Raw genomic sequence first — 27,471 nt, forward strand, 5'->3', positions numbered from 1 at the left:
GGTTTCAAGGAGATAAAGGGGTTAAAATAATAATCCTTCACCAATTTTGCTTTCTTAATTTATCTTTAGGTGAATGCCTGATATAAAGATGGATGACATGAGCCCAAAGAGCTCCTTGAAATAATAATTATGATCCTCAAGACCAGGGCTATACCCAGGAACCACTGCATGTTAAACAGTAAATCTGCCCCGAAGATAGATATGTTGCAGCTATATATGCTCCCTTCCACCCTGCAGATGCCAGGTTGTCTGGAACAAGCAGATACCTGCTGCATCCCATCCAGTATTACTTGCTGTGATCACCACCTATTTTATTAAACAGGCAGCAAATTAAGCAGGGTCTAAGTGTTGCAAACATCGCAGCGCACAAACTGTGGCATCCTTCTTCGATCTGAGGGAAAAGCTGGAGGGGGTCCAGTACCCACCTCCCACTGTCTTTTTTTCTTAATGTAGTCCACGTTTCTTGAAACGTTAACAGCATGCTGGGAGCCACTTTGGCACAGAGCTGCTGCTGGCACACATCCTGGCTGGAAAGGACTGGGACAGTGACCGGGTTACACTGCAAGGGCCACAAAAGGGTGCTGCCAACACAGGAATTAGAGAGCAACAGAAGAGCGCGGGGTTACATTCAGCTTCGGTGCAAGCAGGCATAGCTCAGCCGCTGTTTTTAGGGCCAGATTTAGCTAAACAGCAAGGGTAGCTCTGGCATATTGGTTTTATTGCAAAATGCCTTTCATCTGCGTAACAGAAACTTTTATTTCCAAATAGACCTTAAAAAAAAAAGAGGGTTTGTTTGACCTCACTATTCTGTCTTCCAACACAGAACATGTGTACCATAGAAGCAGAGCTGGAAAACCTATTGGGGGAGTTTTGCATCAAGATGAAAGGTAATTGCCTTTTCACATTTCCCTTCTTTGAACAGCAGAAGTCTGCATATGTTACTGAGGGCACTGAGATGCACTAGTTTTATATGGACTTATAATAGGTGTGCTTTTCCCTCGCTGCACCAATTGCTGAGCCTTCAAACCCTGACTTGCACCTCTGCCCACTGGAAAGGTTCCCAGAGCTGGGAACATCAAAGCTTACAGAGAAAATTTCAAGATGATGATTTTTGTTTTCAAGGGAGATGTGCTAATTAGGCTCCCCAAACACTCCTCAACAGCCAAAGCGATTCAGTTTTGAAGGCTGCTGCACCTTTTGCCTCTATCTCCACAACCCTTTAAGAAGACGGGTAGGAAATTGTGAATACCCACAGAGCTGAAGTTCAAAATACTTTCTTAATTTGACAGTGTCTGTTTCCACATCTTTTACTTTTGCCAATTTTCAGTACTACCTTTTGTAAGCAAATGTAAAAAATCAAAGACCCAAGGGCAGTTTACCACTGAAACACCTAGATAACTCTGTGGTAGCATGTTTTACTCTTTGTCTTTATGGGTTTTAATAATGTGGAATCAGTTTTACCTGAAGCCCATTGCAGTGCATCACTAGGCATCACTAATGCTGTTATTCCTGTAGCATTAAATGTCTTAAAGAAGTGATCATGGGGGGGATCTTTTTTGGATTCCATTTCCTTCTTCAATCACTGGCATGAAAATAGTCCTGTAAAAATAAAAATTAAAAAAAAAAAATCAGGATCTAAACATTCATGCACTTGTAATTCTCCAGCTGAAATACTAATGATGGACTTCTTAGAGCTCACAAATCTTACACAGGGTTTTGCCTCTGCCTACCCTGTCACACATGGGAGTTAGTTGTGTCCAGCTGTTGCAGTGCATGAGACGTGATCTAGCTTAGATGAAGTTAAAATTAGTCACTCCGTGCTCCCATCATAGAGGAAACAAGTGCAGCAGCTTTTGTAGGTCTCCTAGCTGCATCCCAGAGCACCAAACCTCACGTTTTAAAGCCCCCAGTCAGTTACTGGAAAGGCAGTCAAAGATGCGTAGATGCAAAGCTACCAGATGAACATACAGAGATGGAGCCAAATATTTGTATACAGAAGCCCATAGCAGAAGTGCAGTGTGGACACACTGAAGCAAACCCAAGGCCATGCAGTGCAGGAAGGGAACTGCACCAGGTCGTGTCCCTCAGGGTGTTTCCTTACGTGCTGTGAATGCAGCGCAACGTAGAGCTCGTGGCAGCAGGACTTGTTGCAGAAGACATTGGGGGCACTATGAGTGACTGGGCTGAAAAGGTCTGGACCCTTTTCTCTCTTGCATGCCCAAGTCCCCCAGCAAAGCCCATGGGCTGCAGAGAAGCCAGGGTGCTGTGCTCAGGTGCAGGGGCAGAGACCAAACCACAGACAACAGCCACTTCTAAACACAGCTCTCATAACGTGAAAGAGCCCAAATTAGAAAATAGCAAAGAGAAATGCCATATCATTAAGTATTCTCTAATTAGGACACCTAGGATTTCTGTCTAGATAATTTCGCCTAGGAATGGAAATCCAGTAGGACAATCCAGCCTTTGCTGTTGGCACAGCTCAGAGCAGCTCTAGCACAAAAGCCTAGAGATCATGTAGCAAGCTTCCCCCTTTCATTACACTGTGGCACATCCAGCTAGTGTTAGGATCTAATGTTAAAATCAAAGTGTTCCTCTCCCCCAAGCTCATCTGTTCCCAGCCACTCCAGTGACAGTTATTTTTATTTTGTGTCCTCCATCGCACACACTGAAAGCAAGCCAACCCACACAGCACTGTCAGGAAGTAGGGGGCCCACGCTGCTTTTGTGATATATATAATTTTAAAAAGTCTAATCATTTTTCAAAATGAAGATAATAATCTTGCCAGCAGGCTTAAATTGCTGCTAAGGATTAGTCAGGTGTTGAAATTAAATAGGAAAACCCAGTATGGGGCCGTAGAAGTCCCTGTATGGAAGCTGCACGCCCTGTTCTGATGTGCAGGGAAGGACCCCTACACCTCTTTGAAGTGCCAGGGCATCAGAAGGTGAAAAATTCAGCCATTTCAGAGTAATACACTGGCCCAACACCACAGGGACTCTGCAACACCCAACCCAGAGCAACCACCAGAGCCCTCCCGCCCAGCCTTCTGCACCCGAGCAAAGCTGTGCATGCTGCAGGAGCCTTCAGGTGACCCGTGCACAAAGGATGCTAGTGCCCTGACACTTTACTACAGCCACCTAATGGCTCAGTCCCCTAATTAATTATACTGACCTCTTGTGAGCAGCCTCCTGTCCCCACCTGCACTGCAAGCCCAGGATGCTGCCTTTACAAATCCACAATGCTTGAAGTGGTACAACAGAGCCATTGGCTCCTGCCACACATTTAGTCCCCAGGAGTCACCAAAAACATGTTTCCTGTGACAGTACGTATCCACTGTGCCCACATCAGGCTGGAGAGCCTTGAGCAGCACCAGCAGCCTCGAGAGCCCATTTCTAGACCCAGCTCCCACCCCACCATCCGCGCCCCCTGCCCAAAATGGTGCCTGGCAGGGCTGGTCACCGCACGCAGGCCTCGGCTCCACACGCCCCACGCACAGAGCCCCAAGCTGCGTCCCCCCCTCCCCATCCACTGAGCAGAGAAAGGGCCTTTTGTTTTCCTCAGATGCTCTCAGTGATGTGTCCCAGCAGAGATCAAATTCCCTTATAAAAGCATGCCTAGGGAGAGAGGAGCAGCAGCAGAGTGCTAGTAAGTTTAAATTATTTATAAACAGTAAATAAATTAGAAAGGAATGGGTAACATGAGCTCTGAGCAAAGGCCTCTCTGTTCTGCTAACCAATAAGATGAGTGAAGAAAACTGTTTTCTGGTCAAAGAAATGAAAGAGAAGGATCAGCAGATCACAGGGACGGGCCATGACTGTGTACAGTCCAGCTGTAGCCCAGTAAATAAAACCAACACTAGCGTTCATCTCCTGCTTATTTTAACACACCTATATACATATATATTTTCAGCCATGGCATTTTAGGATAAACGCAGTCCAAAGGCCCCAGAAAATGCAATTCTCATCTCTGCCGTGACTTTATGCATGGTTGCAGACTGGTTTCTCTGGGTGTTACAGCACTGCAGGCAGAGTCTGATGGAAGATTACGAAAATATCTGTGGCTGCAGTAAGACCGAGCAGCTACAGAAAATGAAGTAATTATTTATTTTTTAATAGCAAAACAAGTGCAATAGCAACCAAATGAGGAGATTTGTGAGGAAGGAGGGATTCCCTCTGTGGAGGGAGAGGATGAGGTGACTGGAAAGCAGCTCGTTGCATCCTGCAGAAGAGCAGATCGCAAGGCCAGGATGGGAACTGTAACCTCCCTGCGATTTCAAGATAGTCACAAGCCCTAGGAAACTTTCCATTTTGTACTCACAGTGCCAGTATAGAAATAGCATCATGACACCCTTTTAAGAAAAATTCCCAAACATATGCCACAAGTGCTTTGCTGCACTACCTCACCCTTCTGGGGAAAGGCAGGAGAGATCTTGTGTTACAGATGTCAGCCGTGGCTCTTGATGTAGTTACTGCTGAAAGACACTCGGGTAGCGTGGGAATGATCCCGTTATGGATGCGCCAAGCAGCAGGAGCCCCTCTCACCGTGTTTCTGTTAAGAAGTTCCAACAAGGAGCCTGTGTTATAATGTATAGCTCGGTCTGATTTGGATTAAGCAGCAAGCACTGCATGATAATCAGCAGCTCGCCTACGCTTCACGATAGTCAGGGCGTTAAGCTCAGTTTCTAAAGGCAGATGATGTCAGGAAGTTTCTTTTTTTTTATATATATATATGTAATTATTATAAAAAAAAGAATTATGCCTGGAGGGGAAAAAAAAAAAAGCAGCTGGGAAGCGCAAATCTTTGATATGCACGAAACCACAATGCAATTTTTTTTTATTATTTTTTTGGTATAAAATAGAGATAAGAAATCCCACGCGTCCCTGCAGGGTGCGGGCTGCTGCCCTCTCCTGTCACAGCACAGCAGCTGCCTGGCACCTAGTGAGATTGGGGTGTCTTGGGGGGCTGTCCACCCACTCTGACCGCTGCTCCCTGTCTTTCCTCCCCAGGTCTGGCTGGCTTCGCTCGGCTCTGCCCCGGGGATCAGTATGAGGTATGCCACGCTTGGTTTCTGGTTCGATAGCAAAAGAATTAAATGGGAAGCAGATTTCTGCCACTTTGTACTCCGTGGTGAATAAAACTTAGGGACATCTACACGCCAAGGAACAGCAGTTTCCCTGTAAACTCTCTGAAAAACATCACAGATCTCTCTCTGTCTGCCTATATCAGGACATCTGTCACAAGACCTGAAAATTATATTTGGAGCACTGGGTGTTAGCTACTCCATGAACTACAAGCTTTTTTTTTTTTTAAATAATCACAACCAAAAAGCCTTATTTCTCCCAGAAATACCATCTTGTTCTTGACAAACATTTCTAATCCCTCTGGAAAAAAAAAAAAGCACATACCCCATCCCATGCATGCAGATCAAATTGAAGAAGTCCTTGCAAGCATCCTTTACTGGATGCTGAGGCTTTACTTGGTCATGAAGCAGAGCAGCAGAAAGACACAATCACCATTTCTTGAGACCCCAATGCTACACACTGCAAAGCTATGTCAGTATCTCAGGTCACTGCAGTGCTCCAGTGGAGAACATCAAGAACAGGTTCATTAGTGAGGGATTAGGATCAAAGCCTCAAGCTCTGTCCAGAACAGAGCTGCACCTGCAAAAAATTTGCAGCAGCTTGATGACAGATCCCCCCTACCTGCACTTCACAGCTGTCTCGATCATCAATTCATTTGTCCCCAGTCTTGTGCATGCATGGACCTTTTCCTCCTGGCTTGATGGGAAGCAGAAGGGCAGCACCTACAGCACTAACTCTTCCAACCTATTTCAGACCCTTTCCCCAATTCTGTTTCTGATACTTGTGCCTCAAGAGAGTAGATTTCTCAAGATGGACTTTTCTTTCTCAGATTTTCATGCGTTATGGTCGCCAGCGATGGAAACTGAAAGGCAAAATAGAGGTGAATGGCAAGCAAAGCTGGGATGGAGAAGAAATGGTTTTCCTCCCTCTCATTGTTGGGCTGATCTCCATTAAGGTACGCATGCTAACTCCTTTGCCTGCAAGCAAGGCAAAAGCCAAGAGGCTGCCTTTACATGCACCATCATCAAAAATACAGAAGCAAATCATTAAACTTTTTAGAAATGCATCATCATTAGTATTTCCAACACACCTACTAGAATGAAATGGTATAGGACTGCCTGATCTTAGGTGCTACAAGACTAATCAGTTTGGGAGCCCTGTGGGAGAGGTTGCCTTCCTAGACTGGTGGCTTTACTAACACAGCCCTTGCCTCACATCACTTTCCAGCAGCTCTTAGTTATTTGCACCAAAGCAAGGGAAAGTTAGTAACCAGTTTGCTAACAGCATTCAGCAAAACAAAAAAAAAAAAAGAAAATCCACTGCTGATTAATTTGTTAATACTGCTCAGGTAAGAGAGCAACATCTGTTAACCCAGAGAAAAACAGAGGTCTCTAGTTCAAATGCACCTAGGGGTCAGTTGGGCATGAGCTAGAATAGTCATGAGGTCCAACCCCACCACCCTGCACAAACAGGAGCAGTACACAAACTTGTGCACCTGATATTTTTTGCAGCTTCCTAGAACACAGCAGTTCCCAAAATTTCTTAGTGCCTACAGCCTCCACTTGCCTCCAGCTCCATGCCCTGTCCCATAGGGAAAGAAAAACGCTCACAACCCAGCAGTGACTTTTCCTCCTAGACAAAAGTTTTTCTACCACTGCTCCATTCCCTTACTGCCCCAGACCTCCCCAGAGTTCTCTTCTGGTTGAAAAATTCATGTGCTCATCTGCTTTCCTACCAACATACCTCCAATCCAGAGATGCTCATTCCCTGATTCCTGTCTAAAAACTGCTGCTAATAATTAGCCCACGTGTCCCTGCTTAAGCAGGTGAAGCCTAAGGAGTGTCTTGAAAGTCAAAGGAAACGTTCAACTTAAGCACTGCAAAAACCTCATGAAAAAAAAAAAAAAGTAGTTTCAAAACACCAGCAAAATAATCCTGGATGTGCCAGACAGCAGATTTGCATAGAAAGTCAAGCTGTAGCACATGGTGAGTCACTCTCCTAAATTTAACAATACAGATTTAAGGTGGAAGGCTTGGTGAGAACACTTTCCTGTAGCACAAGAGCTATAAATGAGAGCCCCAGTACCGTTAAAGTTAACATGTAAATTCTCACTCCTTTATGGGCTCTCTACAAATGCTTTCATGATGAAAGTTCAGGAACTGACTTTCAAGTAAATAGCCAAAGATTTGTTTGTATAGGAGCTACACATATAATCATCCCTCTGAATTTTCAGGCAGGGATAGATAAATACACATGCAAGTTTGAATAGTACTGTGCTCTACTCTTAACCATAAAAGCATATATAGAAGTAGTTCCCTACTAATAGATTTATGGAAGTCATCACCAAAGACCACTGTAGATACAACCAACTGTATAGGTTCAGAGTTACAGGCAACAAATAGACAAGAGCTCCCTTGGGAGTTACTCAGTAGGCAAGCTACCTCAGGAGATACCCCGACAAGAAAATTGTCTATTGCTGGGAAAGTATTAGATGGAAAAACACCAAGTACACCATGCCTGTTATTAGTCTTTCCTTAAGTTCCGCTTATGCTCACTGCAAATTACCAAATACAAAGCTGAATAACACTTGGTCTGACCCACTGTGGTTGTTCTCTTTTGACACTCATAATAAATAAATAAATATACCTGCATTTTGTAAGCATAATCACACACAGCTATACACTTATTAAAAAAATAAAAATATTTTTTCCCCAAAGAGGCAACAAACATTCTTATCTTAGAAGCCTTTGAAGCAAGGTGTCCTGACCAGGAAAAACAAAAATATTGCCTTGTAATTAAGGGTTACAATACCTTGTATAGTCCTAAATATCCTGTTCTTCTCTCTTACAGGTCACAGAGGTGAAAGGACTTGCTACTCACATCCTAGTGGGAAGTGTTACCTGTGAAACAAAAGACCTGTTTGCAGCTCGACCTCAGGTGGTTGCAGTAGACATTAACGACCTTGGCACAATAAAGCTGAACCTTGAAATCACCTGGTAGTAAGTAGAAGAGGTTGGGTGGTTTCTGGGTGAAGAAGCTGTTGTTTGTTTAAAAAAATTTAAAAAAAAAAAAATCAACTGAAAAGAAAAGGTCTACGTGGTCTCTTCTCTCCTTGTAGAAGAAACTGTAGTTTAAAAGCTGGCTTTTGTGGGCTTCATACATGGCCTGAGGGTGGTGGGAAATCTCTTGGCGTTGTCCACCTGCATTGGTAGGCATGGGTAAGCTGACAGTGCTAGGATTCAAACCCCATTTTAAGTGCCTTTTAATGAAACAGGTGACTGTCGCTTCTAAAGAAGCGTTTAACTTTTACAGTCGTGTAGGCTGTTTCTTGTAATGCAATAAACATGAAGCCAGCAATAACAGCAACTGGTTTCCTTTATAATGCAACAGCTCTGTTAACAGTATAGCACGTCTCTCATTATCGTGTATGATGCTTGACAACTCAGATCCAAGAATACTCTTCATGTGAGAAGAATTATATCAGACAACGCTACACAAATGATTTCTGAGAGTAAAATGCTTTTATCAGAAATGAAAACCACACTTCCAAGCCTGCTGTCTAATTAACAACATTTTCTTTTAAACACTTCAGCTGAAAAAAAAAAAAGCATGCTAACTCTGGGTTTTGATGTGCTAATAAACGACCTTTTCAAAAAAATTCTTTCCATGGACCTGAAATTCCTTCTCATTTAGCCTAACAATTTTATTTTTCCTGCCTGTGTGTCTGCAGCCCCTTCGATGTAGAAGACTTGACCCCCTCCACAGGAAATGTGAGCAAGGCATCTGCTCTCCAGAGAAGAATGTCCATGTACAGCCAAGGCACTCCAGAAACGCCAACCTTCAAGGACCACTCATTCTTTGTAAGCCCTGCTTAGCTTCATGTTTATGTAATGAGAAACCCTAGAGCAGTTCAAACACTGCAAAAGCTTCATTGCTTTACACGTCTACGCTTTTTCCCCTGGCTTCAGCAGGCTACCCTTTCAAATACTTATAAAGCAAGCGCAATGCAATTCTAGCTGCTAATCCTAAAAGAAGGTGACCATGATCCTGGCATCCTTGAGGCGCCGTATGGCCAACTACAGCACACCTATTCTTCTTGCCTGACTGCTATAATACTTGGGTAATCTTTATAAAATGCGTGTTCATTTTGTAACGGTAGTTCAACAACCATTACAGCACTATTATTTTTAATGTATGCCATGGTAAAATTTGCCTTTGTACCAAAGAGATTTGTAAGGTGCTCTTGCATTTTGCATGAATCAAACTCTGAATGCTTAATCAGGTCTGTGTATTAAGCTGAATAGGCCATCTGTAGAGATATGAATTTTACAAGTGTTACGTCCCATGCCTGTAATTTCAGTACTCTGCTACAAAGCATTCAATTAACTTGCCCTTCCTCACACCCTGTTTGCTTTTAACTGCTGAAGAAATGGCTGCATCCCCTGCAAGACAGGCCAAAGTTGGCAATCTTAGATGCTCTGCAAGACACTTTCTTTGACAAGCTTCGGCGCAGTCGCTCTTTTAGTGACCTGCCATCGCTCAGGCTAAGCCCAAAGGCAGGGCTAGAGCTATATGTGAGTCCTGGTTTCTGTTTGTTGAAGGACTCTTTCAGTCCTCGTGTGGCATCTCCGTTTCCACGCATGCTTCGTGTGTTGCTCTCTGTTGCAACCCTCTTATTTTGCTGACTGACGGAAGGGGAGAACGTGACTGTGAGCCCATGCTGCTCGCATTAAATCAAGTTCCTCGTGGTGTCTACAGGGATAATGGTCAGAAGCCAAACATCTGGGGGAGGAGAGCAGGGCAGTAGTACAAGCCAACATGGTATTTTTAAAAATGTCCTGCCATACAAATTGGTGTTAGACATTTGCTGAGCAACATGACTTTCAGCAGCAAAGGAGAGGCTGAAAGCATACCCATGTGGGGGGAAAGAAGAAATGAACCTTTGAGTATCAGTATGTTTAGGGAAAAAAAGCTGCTGAGAAAACAATGCAAGTTTTGGACGTTTTAACCTTGCGTCCTTTGCCAACATGTGAATGCTTATATTTCCTTCCAGCAAATTGTCAGCAAAATAGAAGTTGCTGTTCATCTGTGCTGTGCTTTTGTGTGAGTTTGCCACGTAGTGAAGGCTAAAAGTTGTTTCAGAACTCATCAGTGTGAAATTTCAGGCTTTGATTTATTACATTCTGGCTCCAGATAGGTTCTCATATTTTCGCTCCTTACTGCTTTTTGCCTTTTCTCTGTTCTAAAAATTGCATAAAATAATAGAAGGATTTGTACTACAGCTCTGAGATGGTTCAAACCTGATGACAGGGAAGAAGACAGCAGAAATGTTATAACTCTCTCCAATGTGCAGTAAGAGTTTAACATGAGGCAATACTTCATTAAAGCAAAATCTGTAGGTCAGATAGGCAGGTTGTGAAACCTGCAGTGAGTTTTCCCCATAGCCCTGCCAGTTTTTTTTGTCTCCTAAGTGATCGGTGTCCTGGTGAATACACCACCACAAGATTTCTTCTGTTCCCTTTCAGAAGAAACTGATGTTGAACATGACTTTTCTGTAGCTCATGTTCAACAGCTAGCAGAGATATCCATGCCACATGCAGAACATACTTTCAACATAAAGAAATAGCACAGCAGTATCACCATTAAAATGCCACGACACTGGAAAAACTTTTGGAGCAGCCTGTTTCACAGTTTAGGGATTGCAATCAGAGAATAAATACAGCAGAAATCTATAACAGGTATGAAAATGCAGCCAAGGTAGCTTAAGTGCAACCCCAGAGAGGAGAGTTGTCCTGCAGGAAATAGGGCAGTGCCCCAGAACTGCCGTCAGAGTCAATCTGCTAAGAGCAGTGGTGCTTGGGGCTGTGTTCTGGGACACACTTACCAAGCTCTTGGCTTACCCTGCCCCCAACATGATGCTGAATCCAAGCTGCCCAGCAGAACTCCTGCTGAGGTCAGGGGTTGTGACAGATGTAAGCACAAGCTGGATTTGAAATGTTTTTTTTTCCACCTCTCAAGTCTTGAATGCTTCTCAAATCTTTTTCCTTGCATTTGTCCTTCCTGGAAACATAGTGTATTTTCTTTCTTTCCAGTTAGACACAAAAACACATTTTCTCTTTCCCAATTATCTTTTCAGTCAAACTTGCCAGATGACGTCTTTGAAAACGGCACGGCAACCACTGAGAAGCGGCCTCTTTCTTTCACTTTTGGCGACCTGCCTTATGAAGACCACGTACCCCCTGCCAGCTCACCGGGGTCCTCTTCTGCTCACGTCAGCTCCAGCCCCGATATCGCCGCCACCCCCACCCAGCGCCGAGCTCTCAAGTCTTCCTCCAAGAGCTCAAGCCCGGACTGCAGCAGCAGTGACTCCCGCAGAGACTCTGTCCCTGAGCATAAGGACCGGCCGTCCCAGGGAGAGGCAGCAGTGATGGAGAACAAGGCCGTCCCCAGGGCGGCTTCCGAAGTTTGCCGAAAAACCTCCGACGCTGGGAGCGATCGTGTCTTTATAGAGACAAACGTCCCGGTGTCCCTCCTGCAGGAGACGGATGAAGGTTCAGAGCTAAAGCCGGTGGAGCTGGATACCTATGAGGGCAACATCACAAAGCAGCTGGTAAAAAGGCTCACGTCTGTAGAGGTGCCCATGACCCTGGAGAGGCTGCCGTGTGAGGGATCCATTAGTGGGGAATCAGAAGGATACAAGTCTTATCTGGATGGAAGCATTGAAGAAGCCTTGCAAGGGCTTCTCTTAGCTCTTGAGCCACATAAAGAGCAGTATAAAGAGTTTCAGGACCTGGATCAGGAAGTGATGCATCTGGATGACATCCTAAAAGTGAGTACGTTTTCAGAAAATACTACCCTAAAGAAAATCTGAGCGGGGTAGAATCTCCTCCCATTCCTCGCAAACAACAAAGTAGACGTTTTGGAGACCAGTAAAATACCTCAGTAGCAATAGATTTGCTCCTCTTGGAGCATCCCTTCACAGTGTTATATTTTTAAACTCATGTCTGCAATGTGCTGACCATAGCCTTGTATCCTCAAGCAATGGATTTTTTACTTTACTGGAAACCTGGGGGAATGAGAAAAAGGCACAATGGCAGAGGATTAATTAAATTATTCCCTTCTCTGCAGAAACTACTTGAGAACCTGTTGCTTGTACCACACTGGAGATCAGATTGTAGCCAATCTTCTGCCTTTAAAATCTACGGGTCACATCCTTGGTGGGTGTAGTTTGACATACTACCCCTGAACTTATGTAGAGCTCTGCAAAACTACACCAGCTGAGGATCAGGCCTCGTAACTGTAGAAGCTGAATTTTCTAAATTGCCAAACTGATTTAGACGTACAAGTCTCACTGAACGTTGCCATTCCTACCTTGCCTAGGCTTTTTTGCAAGCCTTTTCCTTTTTTCCCCCATCCATTTTTAAAGTGAGAGACATCCTGTCTTTATACCAGAATATGTTGAAGAAGTAGAGGGTTTTGCATGTGTGTTGATAATGTTTACTGCCAATCACTGTGACTCATATCTCCCCCATGAATAATAACTCACGACGCAGTACTGTGCAGAGAGTATTATATGGGAAATAATCATTTCAAATGCTTCATATTCATATGCAAGTTGGCCTGCTAGTCATTTTAACCTCATCATTTAAAAACATGGCTGAAGAGAAAGGAAGGCATTTATCTTTTTTTAAAATAAAGCAAAACACTTTGTTAACATTTTTGCTTCCATCAGTGTTTGCAGCTGTATGGTACTTCCCCAGATTAAGTGTTTATTTTTTTTGACAAAAGCCTGCAGCCCCTGATCCTTGCACTATAACCCCAGTAAGTTCAAGCAGGCAAAGCTACCATTGCTATTATTTTTTAACATCACGACTGCTCTGCAGCTTGTACAAAAGAGGTCAGCTGTCCAAACAGCAGAGGGACAACAGAGACTGTTCATTCACATTCCTTTTATCAGAAGCTACAAAGGGACAGACACGGGATGGGGGGAAAGAGAGGATGGACGTGTGCAGACAGAAATCCTGCACACCAGAGATGGCCACTTCTTCCAGATCTGCTTTCTGTCCGCATGTGTCCCATTGACCAGGTTGCAGACCGACACTCGGCACCACCAGCGGCTGCGCTGGGCTCCCCGTGCCAAAAGGTGGAGCTGGAATCCAGCTGCAGCTGAAGAAAGCCCTCTTGGCCCTGTCAGATGGGCACAGAAAACGAGAAGCCCACATATTGCTGTTTGCTCTTGCCTGAAGAAGCTGCATTACCAGCCCTAAAATAAACAGTAGCTGAAGCCATCCGTGCTGCAGGGCAGGTGGGATACAACCCCTACGGAGGTGCCGTGGAGTATGTTTGATCAGTTAAAGACTGTACGGTCAGTTTAAGGCATCAAGCATTGTAAATGCTAGCGTACAATGTGTGCATACAAATTAGAAAAAAGACTCCAAGCCTGGAGGAGCTGAGCCAGAACTTGGAGGCCAACTTGATTTTTTTTTTTTTTACGAGACGAAGCAAAGTCCTGGTTCTTACTCAGGACTGGAAGACGCAGCTCTGGAACTGCACCGCTGGCTCCTGGCTGTTTCTGGTCAGACAATCGCGTGGGGCTCAAGGTGTAAGAAGTCACTGCACAAACCGATGACAGGGTGAGCCCTCAAGTTACTGACTCGTCGTCATCTCTTGCGAGGTGACCTGGAAGCAAGCCTATAGGCAGTCTGGATGAATCACCACATGGGACCTGGACTTTTGATACTTCCCACAGCACCAGCAAGGCTGCAGTCACGTTTCTTCCCAGCAGTGAGATAGGATGGCTTCCCCCCTCTCTAGGTGCTGTTGATTCACAGGTTATGATACTGCCTTTTCCTGTCACCTAGGCATCTGATGCGTGATTGGCTTTTCCTTGGTAAGCCACGTGGCTTCAACGGCCACAAAAGCCCTCTCATCCATCTGCAGATATGGGACCAAATTAATTCCTGGATAAGCTCCATTGGAGTTGCATCTGAAGTAAATTCAATAGTGCCATTGGATATATACGTATTACTCAGCTCCTGTACGTGTAACAGAAATTATGGAATGTGCCTTTCCTTTTCACCTTCCAACGCATTAATTACCATCTCTCCTTCTGGAGGATGCTGAAAGCCGTGTCACTTGGACTCAAGATGTACTCCTTGTTTCTATAAAACACACCAAATCTTGCCTTTGAGGGTTTTCCTTTGGGGAAGAGAAGGGGTAGGATGGGGAGGGGTGGAGGAAGGGAAGGGTTTTCCAGTTCTCAGGCTTTGATTGTATTTGCTATGAATATGAAGGTTTGAAGTGAAATACCCAATAAAATGAAGTTTTAAAAATAAAATGAAGAATTTTAAAGTTTTAAGCTTTATCATTTATTTATTTTTTTCTTTCAGTAGTAGCTAATATCTGGGGTTTTCATTGGTTCGTTCTGCCTTTGCAGTGCAAGCCAGCAGTAACCCGAAGCAGGTCCTCCAGTTTAAGTCTAACAGTTGAAAGTGCTTTAGAAAGCTTTGATTTCCTGAACACCTCTGACTTTGATGATGAGGATGGTGGTGGTGAGGAGGTTTGTAATGGTGGAGGAGGTGCAGACTCAGTATTTTCAGACACTGAGATTGAGAAGAATAGGTAAGTTTGTAGTAAGTGCCAGCTATGCTTAAGCCAAACTGATACCCCCTAGCTCTTTGTCACTAACAGAGGATCCCGGTGCACACGTTATTCAAGGAAGACCGACTAATCCTTGAGGAGTTTATAGGGTCAGAGGGTTTCCTGTGGCTGCTGTGTACCAAATCTTTAGCTTCCAGGATAATTTTCTTCCTGTTCAAATATGCACAATCTGCCCCCACTCCCCGCAAACAGATGGGTAAATTAAATTAACCTGACATCAATACTGGCAGAGCCTCTTCCTTGACATAGGTTTGGACCTGGTTTTCCTTGGATGTAATTACTAATTCCTCTGTGGTTTTTCCCCCCCCTCCCTTTGTCTTTTCTCTCTAGCCGAATGAGTCTTTGCAGTGGATTAAGCTTGTCAATAACAATAACACAGGGCCAGATTTAAGCAGCATGGTGTAGGTTTCCTTTGGAATGTAAGAGTGATGACTGGTACTCTGTCCATGGCCCTGCGTGTTACCTGCCCTTCTTTCATCACTTCTGGTCTTTCTGAGGGAAAAAGAAAAAAAGGAAAAAAAAAAAAAAAAAGAGCTGTGTTGTTTTGTGTCGTGGTTTGCCATTGTCGTGTGACTGTAAGATGCTGTGTTTCAATCATTAAATCCTAAAAGCATGTTTGCATCCTCGGCACTGACACGAAGCCCAACAGGCACACGTGTGGCGCTAGATGTAGAAAAAACGAAAATTCTAACTTGGTTCCCTAAAATCCCATGCTTTCTAACAAGGGAGCTATACTTCTCACATCTTATCATGGCCTGTTCAAAGCAATTTTGAGTACAAACAAGCAATGACCATTCAGTTCCCATCCATCTTGCTGTGCTGTCTCCCTCCAGACTAAGACTTGGTGGGATGAAAAACTTGGAAAATTGTGTTGCTTGCTACACTGGCACTCTGAGCTCAGTTCAGTCTGCATGGATTTAAGATCTGGCTTTAGCCAGGCGCTTCAGCATAAGTTCAACTTAAGCAGAAGAAATTTAAGTTACTAATAAGCTAACTCGGAAGCTAACTAAAATCTTAAAGTAGAAGTTAAAATCCCATTTTTCCCCTCAGGCTGATCCCCAGACAGCGTGGATTCCTGCTTCCATTTTTAGATGCGTGTGTGACTCAGTGCAAAGATCACAAGTGCTGACACTTCTGAACTTGCAGCCAAGCACGCTTGCAGTCTGGGGACTGACCTTGGGCTTTGCATTTAAACACAGGGAGGATCATTTGTTCAAGACAAAGTTGGAAATAATGATTTAAAACACAGTGAGAATAGCTTTACCCTCTTACAGAAACTACTGGCAAACGAAGCTGTACACAGTGTGCCTAAAACGGCCTATGAAAACATCATGTCCCTTACTCCAGCAGTGGTTTTCTTTTCCTCCTGCAATGAGTCTTAAATTTGGCACCAGGAAGATACCGACAGCCTCGATCCGCTCTCAGCAGCTCAGTGCTTGAGGTGGCACAAGCTGTAACGCTGCTTCGTCCTGGCCAGTGGGGGAGACGATTTATCAGCAGAAGGGTGTTTTCTCCTGGGGTCTGCACCAACGTGCGACCGCAGCCGCAGGTCAGAGAGGCTTGCTTGGCGTTGCTCAAGGCAAACGAGCCAGGGCACCGTGGAAGAGGCCTGTCCCCACCGAGCGCACGGCCGCTCTGCACCCGGGCACCACTGCTCACGTGTGACATGATGTCTTCATCACCAGGTTTCTGGCTTTCCGAGGGCTGTGTGGTCCCAGAGCGCTGCTTTCGGCTCTTCTCCCGTGCTCGTTGCCCGTCTCGCTGCGTGAGCGTGTGTCTGTCTGCCGCGGCGGCCGCTGGCCCCCACTGACCTCCTCCTCCCTCCGCAGTTACAGGCCGGAGCACCCCGAGGCCAGGGGCCACCTCAGCGAAGCGCTCACCGAGGACACGGGTGTCGGCACCAGCGTGGCCGGCAGCCCTCTGCCACTCACCACGGGGAGCGACAGCCTCGACATTACCATAGTTAAGCACCTGCAGTATTGCACGCAGCTCATCCAGGTACCGCAACAGCTCCTGTCGTTTCGGTCCCGGGCTCAGAGCTGGGAGCAGAACTGACGAGCAAACCACGGGGCATGCAGCAGGTGCCGCCGGTGCAGATCGGCAGATGGCAGGGGCAGGCACTGCTCTGGGTGAGGAACCTCTGCCGGCTTCGCCAGGAGATGCTCCTGGCCGGGAGGTCGCTCCCTGGTTCTGGCAGCTCAGATCTTCAGTGGTAAAGCAGGAGCCCGTGGCCCCACCGGCTGATCCAGCCCCAGGCAGTGCTGTGGTGCTCAAAAGCAAAACCATTTCTGCAATGCGAGGGGGAGAATCTCTGCTTTAAATCATCCACAGAGTCTAAACCACAGCAAAGGTAGCACACAGCAGTCTCTCTGGGAGATCAAAATCATCCATTCGTACTCAAGGCTAACTAGCACAGCCTTTTAGCAGGGTTTTTCAGAACCTAAGCATGCTAAATGCAATCTTAAACCTCCAGCAAGCCGCACTAGCAAGTGAGGGCATCAGGGTTTTGTTGCTGAATCAAAACGTATTGCAACTTCCCTTTGCAATTATTTGGCTCCTCAACCTTAGATATAATTAGCTTTTTTTTTCAAAGGCCCACTGAAGCAATACAGAGCCATCCTGATTCCAGTACCCTTAGTGCTGAGCTGGACACTCTGCTGACTCACAAGCATGAGAAAAAGGGCGGTTTTGGCTTAAATACAAGAGTACGCTGTAAATACGCAGCTGGGAGAGGCAGGCTTGAGCTCTGTCCAGATTCAGTATGAATGATAGTGAAGTGGACTGCTGAAGAAAATGCAGATGTCAGCAGCAAGGAGTATTGTCCAGGGGAAAGCACCAAGCAAATACAGGCAGCCGGGTAGGTGATCAGAGCTGAAACACAGCAGAAAAAGAGCAACCTGTGGTTTGCCTCCAGGCAGGTACGTCCTGGAAGTCTATGGCCTATGCTATGTGAAAATCAAACTAATACTCTTTTCTGGCTTTAAGCTTTATGATGATGGATTCCTTTAGCTTACCAGAGTGTATAAATCAGAAATGATGCAAATGAGTACCCAGGCGTCTCGATCTGGACATAGACATTAAAAGTAGAGGTAACAATGCATATCAACCAGGACCATAAAAAATCACAGAAATGAGAAACATTTGAGGTTAAGGAGATCCTATGATTGCAGGCAATGAATTTGCCTTTGCGTTTCTTCAGGTAGCAGCTAGCAGCTTTTGGAGGTTTCGTTCTGAGGTTTCAATGACTCCTGTTCTTCCTTTCCCGCTTGTCTCCATCAGCAAATTGTGTTCTCCAGCAAAACACCATTTGTGGCAAGAGACCTCCTGGATAAGCTGTCTAGGCAGATCCTCGTGATGGAGAACATTGCAGAGATCAGCACCGAGAACTTGGGAAACATTACCTCCCTTACCGATGGTAAGAGACAAGTCTCAGGGGATTTCCTCTGGAAAGGCTTTGTTTGGGCGTGTGTGCCTGCTGAAATAATCGCTGCACAGAGCTCGCTGTGACTGTGGGAAACGCCACCACAGCAAGGGACATCTCACAGTTACAAACGGAAGCAGCAGTCACCGAAGTTGATCAGGGGCCTTATTCTGTCTTAAGCACTGCTATCCAGAAATAAACAGGTGATAAGGCATCCTTATCCTGCGTGACGGGCAGGGGTAATAGCTGCAGTGGGGTGGGGGTGCTGCCACCTCTGCCACCCAAATTTGACCTCCATCTCTCTTTCCCGAGGGAAGATTGGATCTGCCTTGTTCCATCAAAGGCGTAATACAATTCCTCAAACAGTTTATCCCAAAGACTATTTTTAGCCATCTCTGTGGAGAGCTATTTAGATATTTTTGTTGTTGTTGCATTTATTTTAATACCTTGGAAGAGTCTGGCAAACATGTAGTTATTCACCCTCATGAGTACTCTGGCAGGATGGGTAAATATACCGTGGTGTGTTTACTTCATCAGAAAATTAAGGTAAAATTGAGTGACTTACCCAAGGCCACAGAGGACAAGGTTACCCAACGCTAGGACAAGGGCCAGCCTCATGCAGACTATTTGTATTCCCAGTATTTCCCCTAGTATTTCATGATATTTAAAAGGATGAGACATCAGTGCCCAGAACTGGATCAGGAGCACATTTTCTCACATCTTCCTGCGGGAAATGGCAAATTTGGGGTCAGCATGTGACCACACTCTGTGAAGGTAAAGACACAGGGTGACCTACCATCCATCAGCGGGATGGGGTGGATTTCCTCCACTCCTATCACCTTTTCTATTTAGGAAGGCAGTGCTCCTGGCACAGCTTTGTTTCATCGTTCCTTTTGTCTTCTCCTGCAGCAATCCCAGAGTTCCACAAGAAGCTGTCACTGCTGGCTTTCTGGATGAAATGTACCGGTCCTTCAGGAGTGTATCACACATCTGCAGACAAGATGATGAAGCAGCTGGATATTAATTTTGCCACCACTGTGAATGAGGAATGTCCAGGGCTTGCAGAAACAGGTACCACCTGCTGCTGCTGCAAAAAAAATGCTATCTGTCATCAAAATGGAGAACAGTTGCGTACTGGGCTTTACTCAGCTCTCAGTGCTTTCTTTTCCAACCCCTTGGGGTCTGTTTGGGCATGACTCCAAGATCCCATTTGGAAACTAATTCAACGATTCTTGAAACAGTTTAGGCCTGAAATAATCAGATCAGAATAGGAGAAAAAGGTGAAAAGAAAACATCATTTTAAGGTTTATCAGGTAATTGGAAAGCATATTCCCAAATACAGATTTGTAAGTGATACCATGACATAGGAATCCTCTTACTTAATCCTATCTATGTAATGTCTGTGCCCTGTTACAGTTCACTGGGATGAAATTTATAGGCATTCAAGTATGTCTACCTGAAGATAGGTTGCTGTTTGGGGTGGGATGTACCACATCTCGAGCTCCAGCTATGTTGACCAGCTCTCCCTGGGCTGGAACAGGGGTGACTTGCTCAGAGGTGGGCATGTGCCCGCCCAGGGCAGTGGTTTCCTCCCTGTTGCTCTCCAGGACGGTGTCTGAGACTAGCTTTCTGCATGCCACACACTCAGGCAGGAATGCCAGCAGCTTTGTTCTCACTAACCTGTCCTTTTATCCGTGGCTGCCTGCAGTTTTCCGCATCCTGGTGTCTCAGATCCTGGACCGGACAGAGCCCGTCCTCTACTCCACCATGTCCTCAGAGATCATCACCGTCTTTCAGTATTACAACTATTTTGCAAGCCACAGTGTTAATGATCTTGGAAGCTATTTGCTGCAGCTTGCAAAAGAAGGTAGAGTATACAAAATATAGCGTCTGACGGGGAATAAATGCATTGACATCTTCCTGTGCTCAGCACAAAACAGTTCAGGCCTGAGGATTATTTTAGAAAAGAGGGAGGAAAGGGGGCAAGGAAGTGCCTTGGTTGCCAAGTCTGACTGCACCCGAACACTTGTACATATCAAAGGGAAGATGCTGATGCAGATACACCCTCCGTCACTTCTGTTTCCAAATTTGAATGAGAAAAAAACTATACTGAAAGAGTTACTTTTTAGGAAACAGCTGACAGTGCTGGGCCAGGCCCAAGGTCTAGGAAGTTTTCTGTGCCCACAGCACTGATGGAGTTTCAGTCTTTCATCATCCTTTGTGGAGATGTTTTCTGAAGTGCTGAGCTCTTCTCGGGAGCCGAGGGATCACAGCACCTCAGTCGATGGCAGGCTCTGCCTCCGAGATCTAAAGAGGGAAGCAAACTCTCCACCGAGCACGCTAGAGTGCAATTCCTGGCAAGCCAGGTCTTCTTCTTTTCGAGTTGAGAGGCAGTTTGAGGAACCTTGCCTAGTTTTCCCTTTTATTTGGGCACACGGGAGAGATTTTGCTCAAAAGCCTGGAAGGAAAAAGGCACTTCAGCTCACTCCTGAAACACATTAGCCCTGGCTTTTGGTGGGAGACAACAATCTCCTAGGAAAAACTCTCACAAAGATGCCCTGGAAGTCAATACATTAGCTAGGATACTGGGTTTCCCTTGTTCTGGTGAGGATTTAAGTGCCACAGCATCCCATCTAGCCCATCTACTCATACCCTCCTTAAGAATATCTGAGAAACCATCCCAGCCTAAAGCCCAGACGGTTCCCTGTGCAGACACACCACAATGCTGCAACGCCCAGATGGGGATTTTTCATCTGTCCTTTGTGTGTGTAGTAAAAATTGAGGACTGATGGTGGGGAAAGGAACAATCTGAAATACTGAAAGGATGAAAATAGTAACAAAGACCTTCCTCTTGCGCTTCTAGCCTCTGTGGTTCAGATGCTGCAGTCCGTGAAGGATGGAAAACTGCATCAAAACGTGGCCAAAATAAATTCCAATAACCTCCCACCACAGCAAGAAGTTCTGAGAGCTTTGGCTTTACTTCTCAATGAAAATAAAAACGAAGTCAGTGAGACTGTGGCGTCACTTTTGACAGCTACTGCAGAAAACAAGCACTTCAGGGAGAAGGTAAGTGGCAGAAAATCACCGATCACACAAGGGACCAGTATAATCATGACTTTTTTTCTCCCTGTGTGTCTCAAATGTCTACATGTATAAAATAATTGCTCCAAGCCTGATTTAAACTGATCCAGAGGGATTTTCCACCTAATTCTTCTGCAAATAGGCAGGTTTATTTCTGTCATTATGCCAGTCTGCTTCTACCTGTCATTATACTAAACAGGTACCAAACCAAAATTGTGCACATACTTAACAAATGTTGCAGTCTCCATCTGTCTTCCACATTTCAACATTTCTGCTGTCCTGTCTCAGACTTGGCTTCATGGCAAGGCTCCAGCATCATCAATGCACAGAGACATAGGCTTCAGGGTGTTTTTTGTTTGTTTGTTTGTTTGTTTTCCAAAGGAATCTGGCATCTATGGGATCTTCCAACTAAGACTGGGGTCTAGCATAGATACTGAAGGCAACAAGCAGGGCCAGATTAAACACAGAAATTAAAGAGATGGGAGAAAAGGAATAAGAAGGAATTAGGGGTTGTTTTCTACCTGTTCATGGCAGACCTTTCTCTACTATCTTCTTGTTCCTGGTCAGGATTGAGCGACAGGAAGGGCAGTTGGAAGAGGCAAGGTGGCAGAAGGAAGGCACAGGGAGGAGAATAAAGGAGCTCACTCTTTGCTGCTCTTCTCTGTCACTCCAGACCAATCTTTGCTTGCCCTCCCACTTTATTTTCCATTTTTGCAACCTCTTGGTATCTCATGCCACCCTTCCCGCTCCCCAGCTTCATGGAGGCAGCATGTCAGGGAAAAACAACCTTCTCCTGGAACGGATGTATGTAGTTGATAGCGGGTTCACTACCTACGGGAAAGACCACAAAGTGCCTTATATGAAGGCATTATGCACCCAACAGCCACCAAGTTCAGCTGCTCACACTTTTTTTTTGCTCAGCAATAGTTAGTAATTTTTAGGGCCAAGGAGTAAAGTGGTCTAGCAGCTCTTGCCAACCTTGTAATCGTTCCTTTCAGTCCCTTGGGGTTCCATCCCGTCCTGTTCTTCACTACCCCTACGTTAGAAAGACCTACTCAGGGGTCAGCTCCTGTGCTGTTCAGACCTCAGGTCCCACTTGCTCTTCACTGACTCATGTAGAAAGGCCCCCAGGGGTGCCAGACTGTGCTTCTCACAGATGTGAATATTTACTCATCAAAAACTGGCCCAAGACAACACACTCCCAAGGAGCTGTAACGAGTGGCCTGGCCTGGAGCTGCTGTAAGGAGTTTCCCATCACCTCGCCTGCAGCCAGGGCTGTGCCTCAGTCCCACCTGCACACCGTCAGGAGAAGGGCAGCAAGCCCTCTCTGTCCATCAGGGTGGCAATGCCACGCAGCCACAGACATTTTCATGGCTACTCTTCTTTATCTGTTTCCAGGCCTTGATTTATTACTGTGAAGCCCTAACCCAGCCCAACCTCCAGCTGCAGAAGGCAGCTTGCCTGGCTCTAAGATACCTCAAGGTAAGAGACAAGGGATTCGGTTGTGGCACGTGGTGTTACTTTAACAAAAGGACAACTGAGAGGTGCAAACGACAAAATAGAAATTGCAATAGCAACCGCCAGAACTGGTACTGTCCAACACATAATCCAATATTGAGCATATATGAAAAACTGTTTTTCCTTGAACACGATGCTATCAGGAGTCTCTTGGAGGCGATGTCAAGGGGCATTACACCTCTGCTGCATACAGGGTGCAGTGGTGCTTTTTGGTCTCTCAGGAGAATGCAGACCAAGAGTCAGTGGTGGAAATGGGAGCCAAAGAGATGTAAGTCGAGCAGTGTGTCTCAATGCATCCGGAACAGTGAGAATGGCAATTACTGCAAAAAATATTACTGAGGGAACAGACCTCCATCTTCTGGGATCTTCAGAAAAAAAGCTAAAGCCTTCCTAGAAGATATTATTACATGTGAAGGCTACAACTGGTAGGTGACTACCACCCATGTAGATGAGCTAACCCAATTGCAGTCTCATCCTCAGCATGGAACTCAAATTGACCACGCAAGGTGCCAGCCTGCATCTCCAAGAGGTTTTGCAGATCACAGCACACTCTGTGCTGCTTGGCTCCATCATTAACTTCAGTATAAAGGTGCAGTCACCACTATGCAGTCCGTGCAGACTTGCCCTTAGTCAAGCTCAATACAGGGTGATGAGATCTAATGGCTGTGGTAGATAAGTCTCAATCAGGAGCATCGCAGGGCCCACCTACGGCCCTTGGATCAACAGATCTTACACAGATACTGACTGTGTAGCTCAGAGCTTCTTCCACGTGGCATGCCACCTGCCCTTCCCTTTCACTCAGTGCTATTCCTGTCATATTAAATAACATGTCTAGAGACACCATGACAGCTGCGCCCTCCGAAGGCCTAACATTTTTGTCGCAGAGCAGAACAGGATCATTCCTTGCTTTCTTCCCCAAACAGCAGAGGCAAGGCAAAAATGTGGAAATGTTGGTCATCACCGGTATCAGCGAGGAGCCTACAGAAATACTCAAGTGACTTGGTTGGCCAGCCAAAATGTTGCTATAGATGCAGTTATGCTGGTGAGAACAGGCTTTTCAGACCTCCAGGCTTGACATGCTCAGTGTGAAACATTCCCTTGTTGCCTGTCTCCTGTCCTTCCCACTGCCATACTTGTACCTTGGCACATTTATGGCCTTGTCCCATAGCCTCTCACCCAGCCAAAAGTGTCAGGTGTGGCTGGTCAGTGATACTTATGGTTGTAGAGCATAGGGTAGAAAATTTAGAGAGACTGCACTGATAGTAGAAAATATGCTTCTCCTAGATGCCCATCCTCAGGGGAACCTCTGAAAACTGTATTCCCCATGTTGCCAGCAAGGCCCTCCTCTAGGCACAATGCCTGAAGCATGGAGGTTCCCATGTTGGTGTTGCAAAAAGGTGAACACTCACAGCTTGGTGCTCCAGCAGCTTACCCTACACAATTTCCTGGCTGAAGCTGGTGGAGCGAGAGACCTCACCCTACATGAAGAGGGTGAGGGCAGGGGGTGGGGATGCTGTCATGAAATGTGGCTTGTACCAGTGCCTGGTGAACCCTTTCAGGATGAGCCCAAGGATGCAAGATGGCATTTGCGTAGAGAGTGGGAAAGGAAACGCAGAGGATGATCGATCCTTCAATGCAACGTTCTGAAAATGAAACACAGTGTAACATGCAGTATTAATATGGTTCTCTTTCCAATTTCCAGGCTACTGAGAGTATTAAAATGCTGGTCACGCTCTGCCAGTCTGACAATGAAGACATCAGAAAAGTTGCATCTGAAACCCTGCTCTCACTTGGTGAGTTGCCTGCTTTAGAGCAGTACTTCATTTTCTTTTTTGACTGAGCAGCATGTAAGATGCCTGCAAGACACAAGTGTGAGATTCTAAAATGAAGAAAAACGTGTTACCTAGAAACTTAAACAAGTTTTAAATATATGTTCTTATAAATTGTTCATTCTAGAAATCATTAAAATGAACCAAAAGGAAAGAAATTGAGCTGTCTGGCTCTGGAAGAGGAAGTAGAAAAGGAAAAATAGCAAAGGAGAAGTTGACAAAAGAAATACTTCATAGTTAATTTGAAAAACAAACAAATATTCCGTACAACGCATTTATTAAGGAAAACTGTACAAGGAAAGAGAGTGACTGGCCTGTTTTTATACCTGCTTATATCCTAATTGATGTCTCTCTGAGGTATACCACGGCCTCCTTTCACGTTCATCCTAGAAATCACATAGCTACTGTGATTGTGTTTGATGTTCTGTTAGTTCCACAAGCAGCAGTGATGCAGTGATTGCTACCCCAGAAATGCCGTGCTGATGTAGAAGAGCAGCATCTGTGTCCTGCGTCTCATATGGAGATGTGGTTAGAGTCACTTCTTTAAAGTGCCAGGAAGCGAGAAGAGGATAAACTTTATATTGTCTAAATTAGAAGCAGATAAACAACATCCGCCTCAAGCACATTGCAGCTGCAGCTGAGCACTGTAGGTCATTTAGTAAAACAAGTTTACAGATACTGCCATCTAATCATACAAGCCACAGCTGCTTCTGTTTTGCTCTGAATAAAATCAGCAAACTAGAAGAGTAAATTAAGGAGTAATTTGAACATCGTTTTTTCCAAGTAACCCTTAAGTAACACCTTGAGAAGCACGCTTAATTTTTCCAATTAATTTCTGAAGTTGCCTTCAACAATATAAGAAATTTTAAGAAGGGAAAGCAGTTACTGGCAGGTCAGTCTTTTCTAACAGCAGAGAATCCAGTAGTTTAAATGCTGCATGGCAATGATACAGCATGCTATTATGCTTTAACGTTTTGTGTTCAGGTGAAGATGGGAGACTGGCATACGAACAGCTGGACAAATTCCCCCGGGAATTTGTCAAAGTTGGAAGTCGACGTGGAACTGAAGCTACTACAGGTTTTTAGGTGGAAAAGAACCTGCCTAACTTTAACAGTCGTGAAAGTAGGATGGAGCTGTAATTAAGCATGTGAAGTAGAAGGAATACTTTGAAGAATTCTGTGAGAATGTCCCCAAATGTAGCAATTCACATCTTTGAGGAAAAGCAAAATCTAAAATCCAGCTGAAGAGTTCCTAGTGGCTCCTCTTCGCAGCTTATGATGGAACGGTTGGATGCTGAGGAACCATACTTTCTTGACTGATTTGTAGTAACGTAATTGCAGTTATTCAAGCAAACTTCTGTGGGTTTTTAGAATCTGGCATCTTCATATATTTTATTGGGTATTATATTTACTTTCTTGAAGTTGTTGTGAAAGCTTGAGACATGATATATATCTGAAATGGACTAGTAGGAGGCTACCTGCGCAGAACTACAAAGCAGCTTTCTCTGCAACTCCGAGCCAAGCATATACTGCCTCATAGTGTCCACAGCAACACTCCAGTCGCCCACACCACTTTGCTGTCTCAGTCCTGAAATATAGAGCAAGTTTTTTTAAGTTTTGCCTCCAGAAACAGTGTGATGTAAACTCCTGAAGGTGTCACTTTAGTGACTCATACTAAATGCCACTACTGGTCTTTTATTTCCTTTCTCTTGCCCTCCAGCAATGAGCCATTATTAATCCAGAGATTTGTGAGGGGGATCAAACAACCACGTAGGTTTTGAAAAACTAAATGAAAAGGTAACGTGCATTTATTTATTCCAAGAAGTAGTGAGTACAGCTAATTGCACAAGTCCCCACAGCCATTCTGTCCTGCAAGTTACAAGCAGGATTGGATTTCATACACTCTAATTAGCGGAGGATAGCTTCTATAGAGCGATTTCAATATAAAGAACTGGAACAAACTAAAGTGGACCTTGGAGGCAGTAATAAACAGTGTGAACTGAATGCATTTGCTCCCTTCACTGCAAGAAAGAAAGACAGTGCTTCAAGCTGTTGATTATAAGCCTTAAGATAACAGAGGAGGTAAATAGGATTTAACAGAAGAGTGTTCCTGTACTGTGTTCATTATGCATGAAATGCTATTTAGATGTCAATTAAAGTATCCAAATTTGCATAGACTACATAGAAAAGATTGCAAACAATTCACATCAAAAGGAAGCCTTGTGCGCCAAACACATTGGCAGGCAGAGTTTGTTTTGGGTTTTGTTGTTGTTGGATTTTTGTTGTTTTTTTTTTTTTTAACTGTGAATGTTACAACAATGTACATATCTGTATATTTATAAATATATATATTCTTCCTTTAATTAAAAAAGTACATTTTGTACAGGTCAAAATGCTTACTTGTTTACTGAGGGATATAGACTCTTTATACAGAAGGTGAAATAACCATGTTCTGGGTTTTGTACCACACTTGTCCCATCAGCTGAATTCTTCCAAGGTGTTCTTTTGTACTGACTTTTTTTTTTTTTTTGCCTTTAGTTTTGTGGCATTTGTACTCACCTTATTTCCTATCACGTTTAAGTTATAATAAAGATTATTTTTTAAGTACTAAGCACATCATTCCATATGTATAGTCCCTCATTCTACCAGCAACCTCTCCATTGTGAAGCTCATGTAACCATCAAACTATCGTGGAAATCACCTCCCACCCTTGTAGGTAGCGCAGTAGTAACTACCTGGTTGGAACTGGATTTGGGGCAAACCCAAAGTTTCTTTCTTATATTAAGGGAAAAGACCTATAGGGAATACTTGTCTTTTCAAGCCTGATAACCACAAGATTTTATAATACAAAAAAAAAAAGTTGAGCTAAATTATACAAAGTCAAC

General features: G+C 44.7%; 1 protein-coding gene and 1 long non-coding RNA gene across 10 annotated transcripts in view; one reads left to right on the forward strand and one right to left on the reverse strand.

The window, feature by feature from the left end:
* RIPOR2 (RHO family interacting cell polarization regulator 2) overlaps window positions 1-27,197 on the forward strand; it is a 61,935-nt gene extending 34,738 nt beyond the window's left edge. For both annotated transcript variants that reach the window (XM_080580566.1, XM_080580567.1), the window contains exons 8-22: window positions 824-887; window positions 5,004-5,047; window positions 5,908-6,033; window positions 7,929-8,077; window positions 8,809-8,938; window positions 11,215-11,907; window positions 14,515-14,699; window positions 16,568-16,736; window positions 18,018-18,153; window positions 19,069-19,230; window positions 19,868-20,026; window positions 21,023-21,225; window positions 22,639-22,722; window positions 24,461-24,551; window positions 25,572-27,197. In XM_080580566.1, the coding sequence (XP_080436692.1) occupies window positions 824-887; window positions 5,004-5,047; window positions 5,908-6,033; window positions 7,929-8,077; window positions 8,809-8,938; window positions 11,215-11,907; window positions 14,515-14,699; window positions 16,568-16,736; window positions 18,018-18,153; window positions 19,069-19,230; window positions 19,868-20,026; window positions 21,023-21,225; window positions 22,639-22,722; window positions 24,461-24,551; window positions 25,572-25,672 (2,496 nt within the window). In that variant the 3' untranslated portion in view covers window positions 25,673-27,197. The remainder of the gene's footprint in view (window positions 1-823; window positions 888-5,003; window positions 5,048-5,907; window positions 6,034-7,928; window positions 8,078-8,808; window positions 8,939-11,214; window positions 11,908-14,514; window positions 14,700-16,567; window positions 16,737-18,017; window positions 18,154-19,068; window positions 19,231-19,867; window positions 20,027-21,022; window positions 21,226-22,638; window positions 22,723-24,460; window positions 24,552-25,571) is intronic.
* Window positions 93-8,039, reverse strand: LOC308189918. 8 transcript variants are annotated; one of them, XR_013946724.1, is made up of 6 exons: window positions 7,890-8,039; window positions 5,700-5,940; window positions 5,403-5,566; window positions 4,396-4,545; window positions 1,462-1,599; window positions 93-581 (listed from the first exon to the last, which is right to left on the reverse strand). It is a non-coding gene; the product is annotated as an uncharacterized lncRNA (long non-coding RNA). The 8 variants fall into 8 exon arrangements; XR_013946725.1 differs by having other exon boundaries at window positions 5,403-5,574; XR_013946726.1 differs by lacking the exon at window positions 5,403-5,566 and having other exon boundaries at window positions 4,401-4,545; window positions 7,890-8,038.
* Window positions 27,198-27,471: the final 274 nt, after the last annotated feature.

Source organism: Anser brachyrhynchus (genome assembly GCF_964034855.1).
Source record: "Anser brachyrhynchus genome assembly, chromosome: 2".
Taxonomy (NCBI): domain Eukaryota; kingdom Metazoa; phylum Chordata; class Aves; order Anseriformes; family Anatidae; genus Anser; species Anser brachyrhynchus.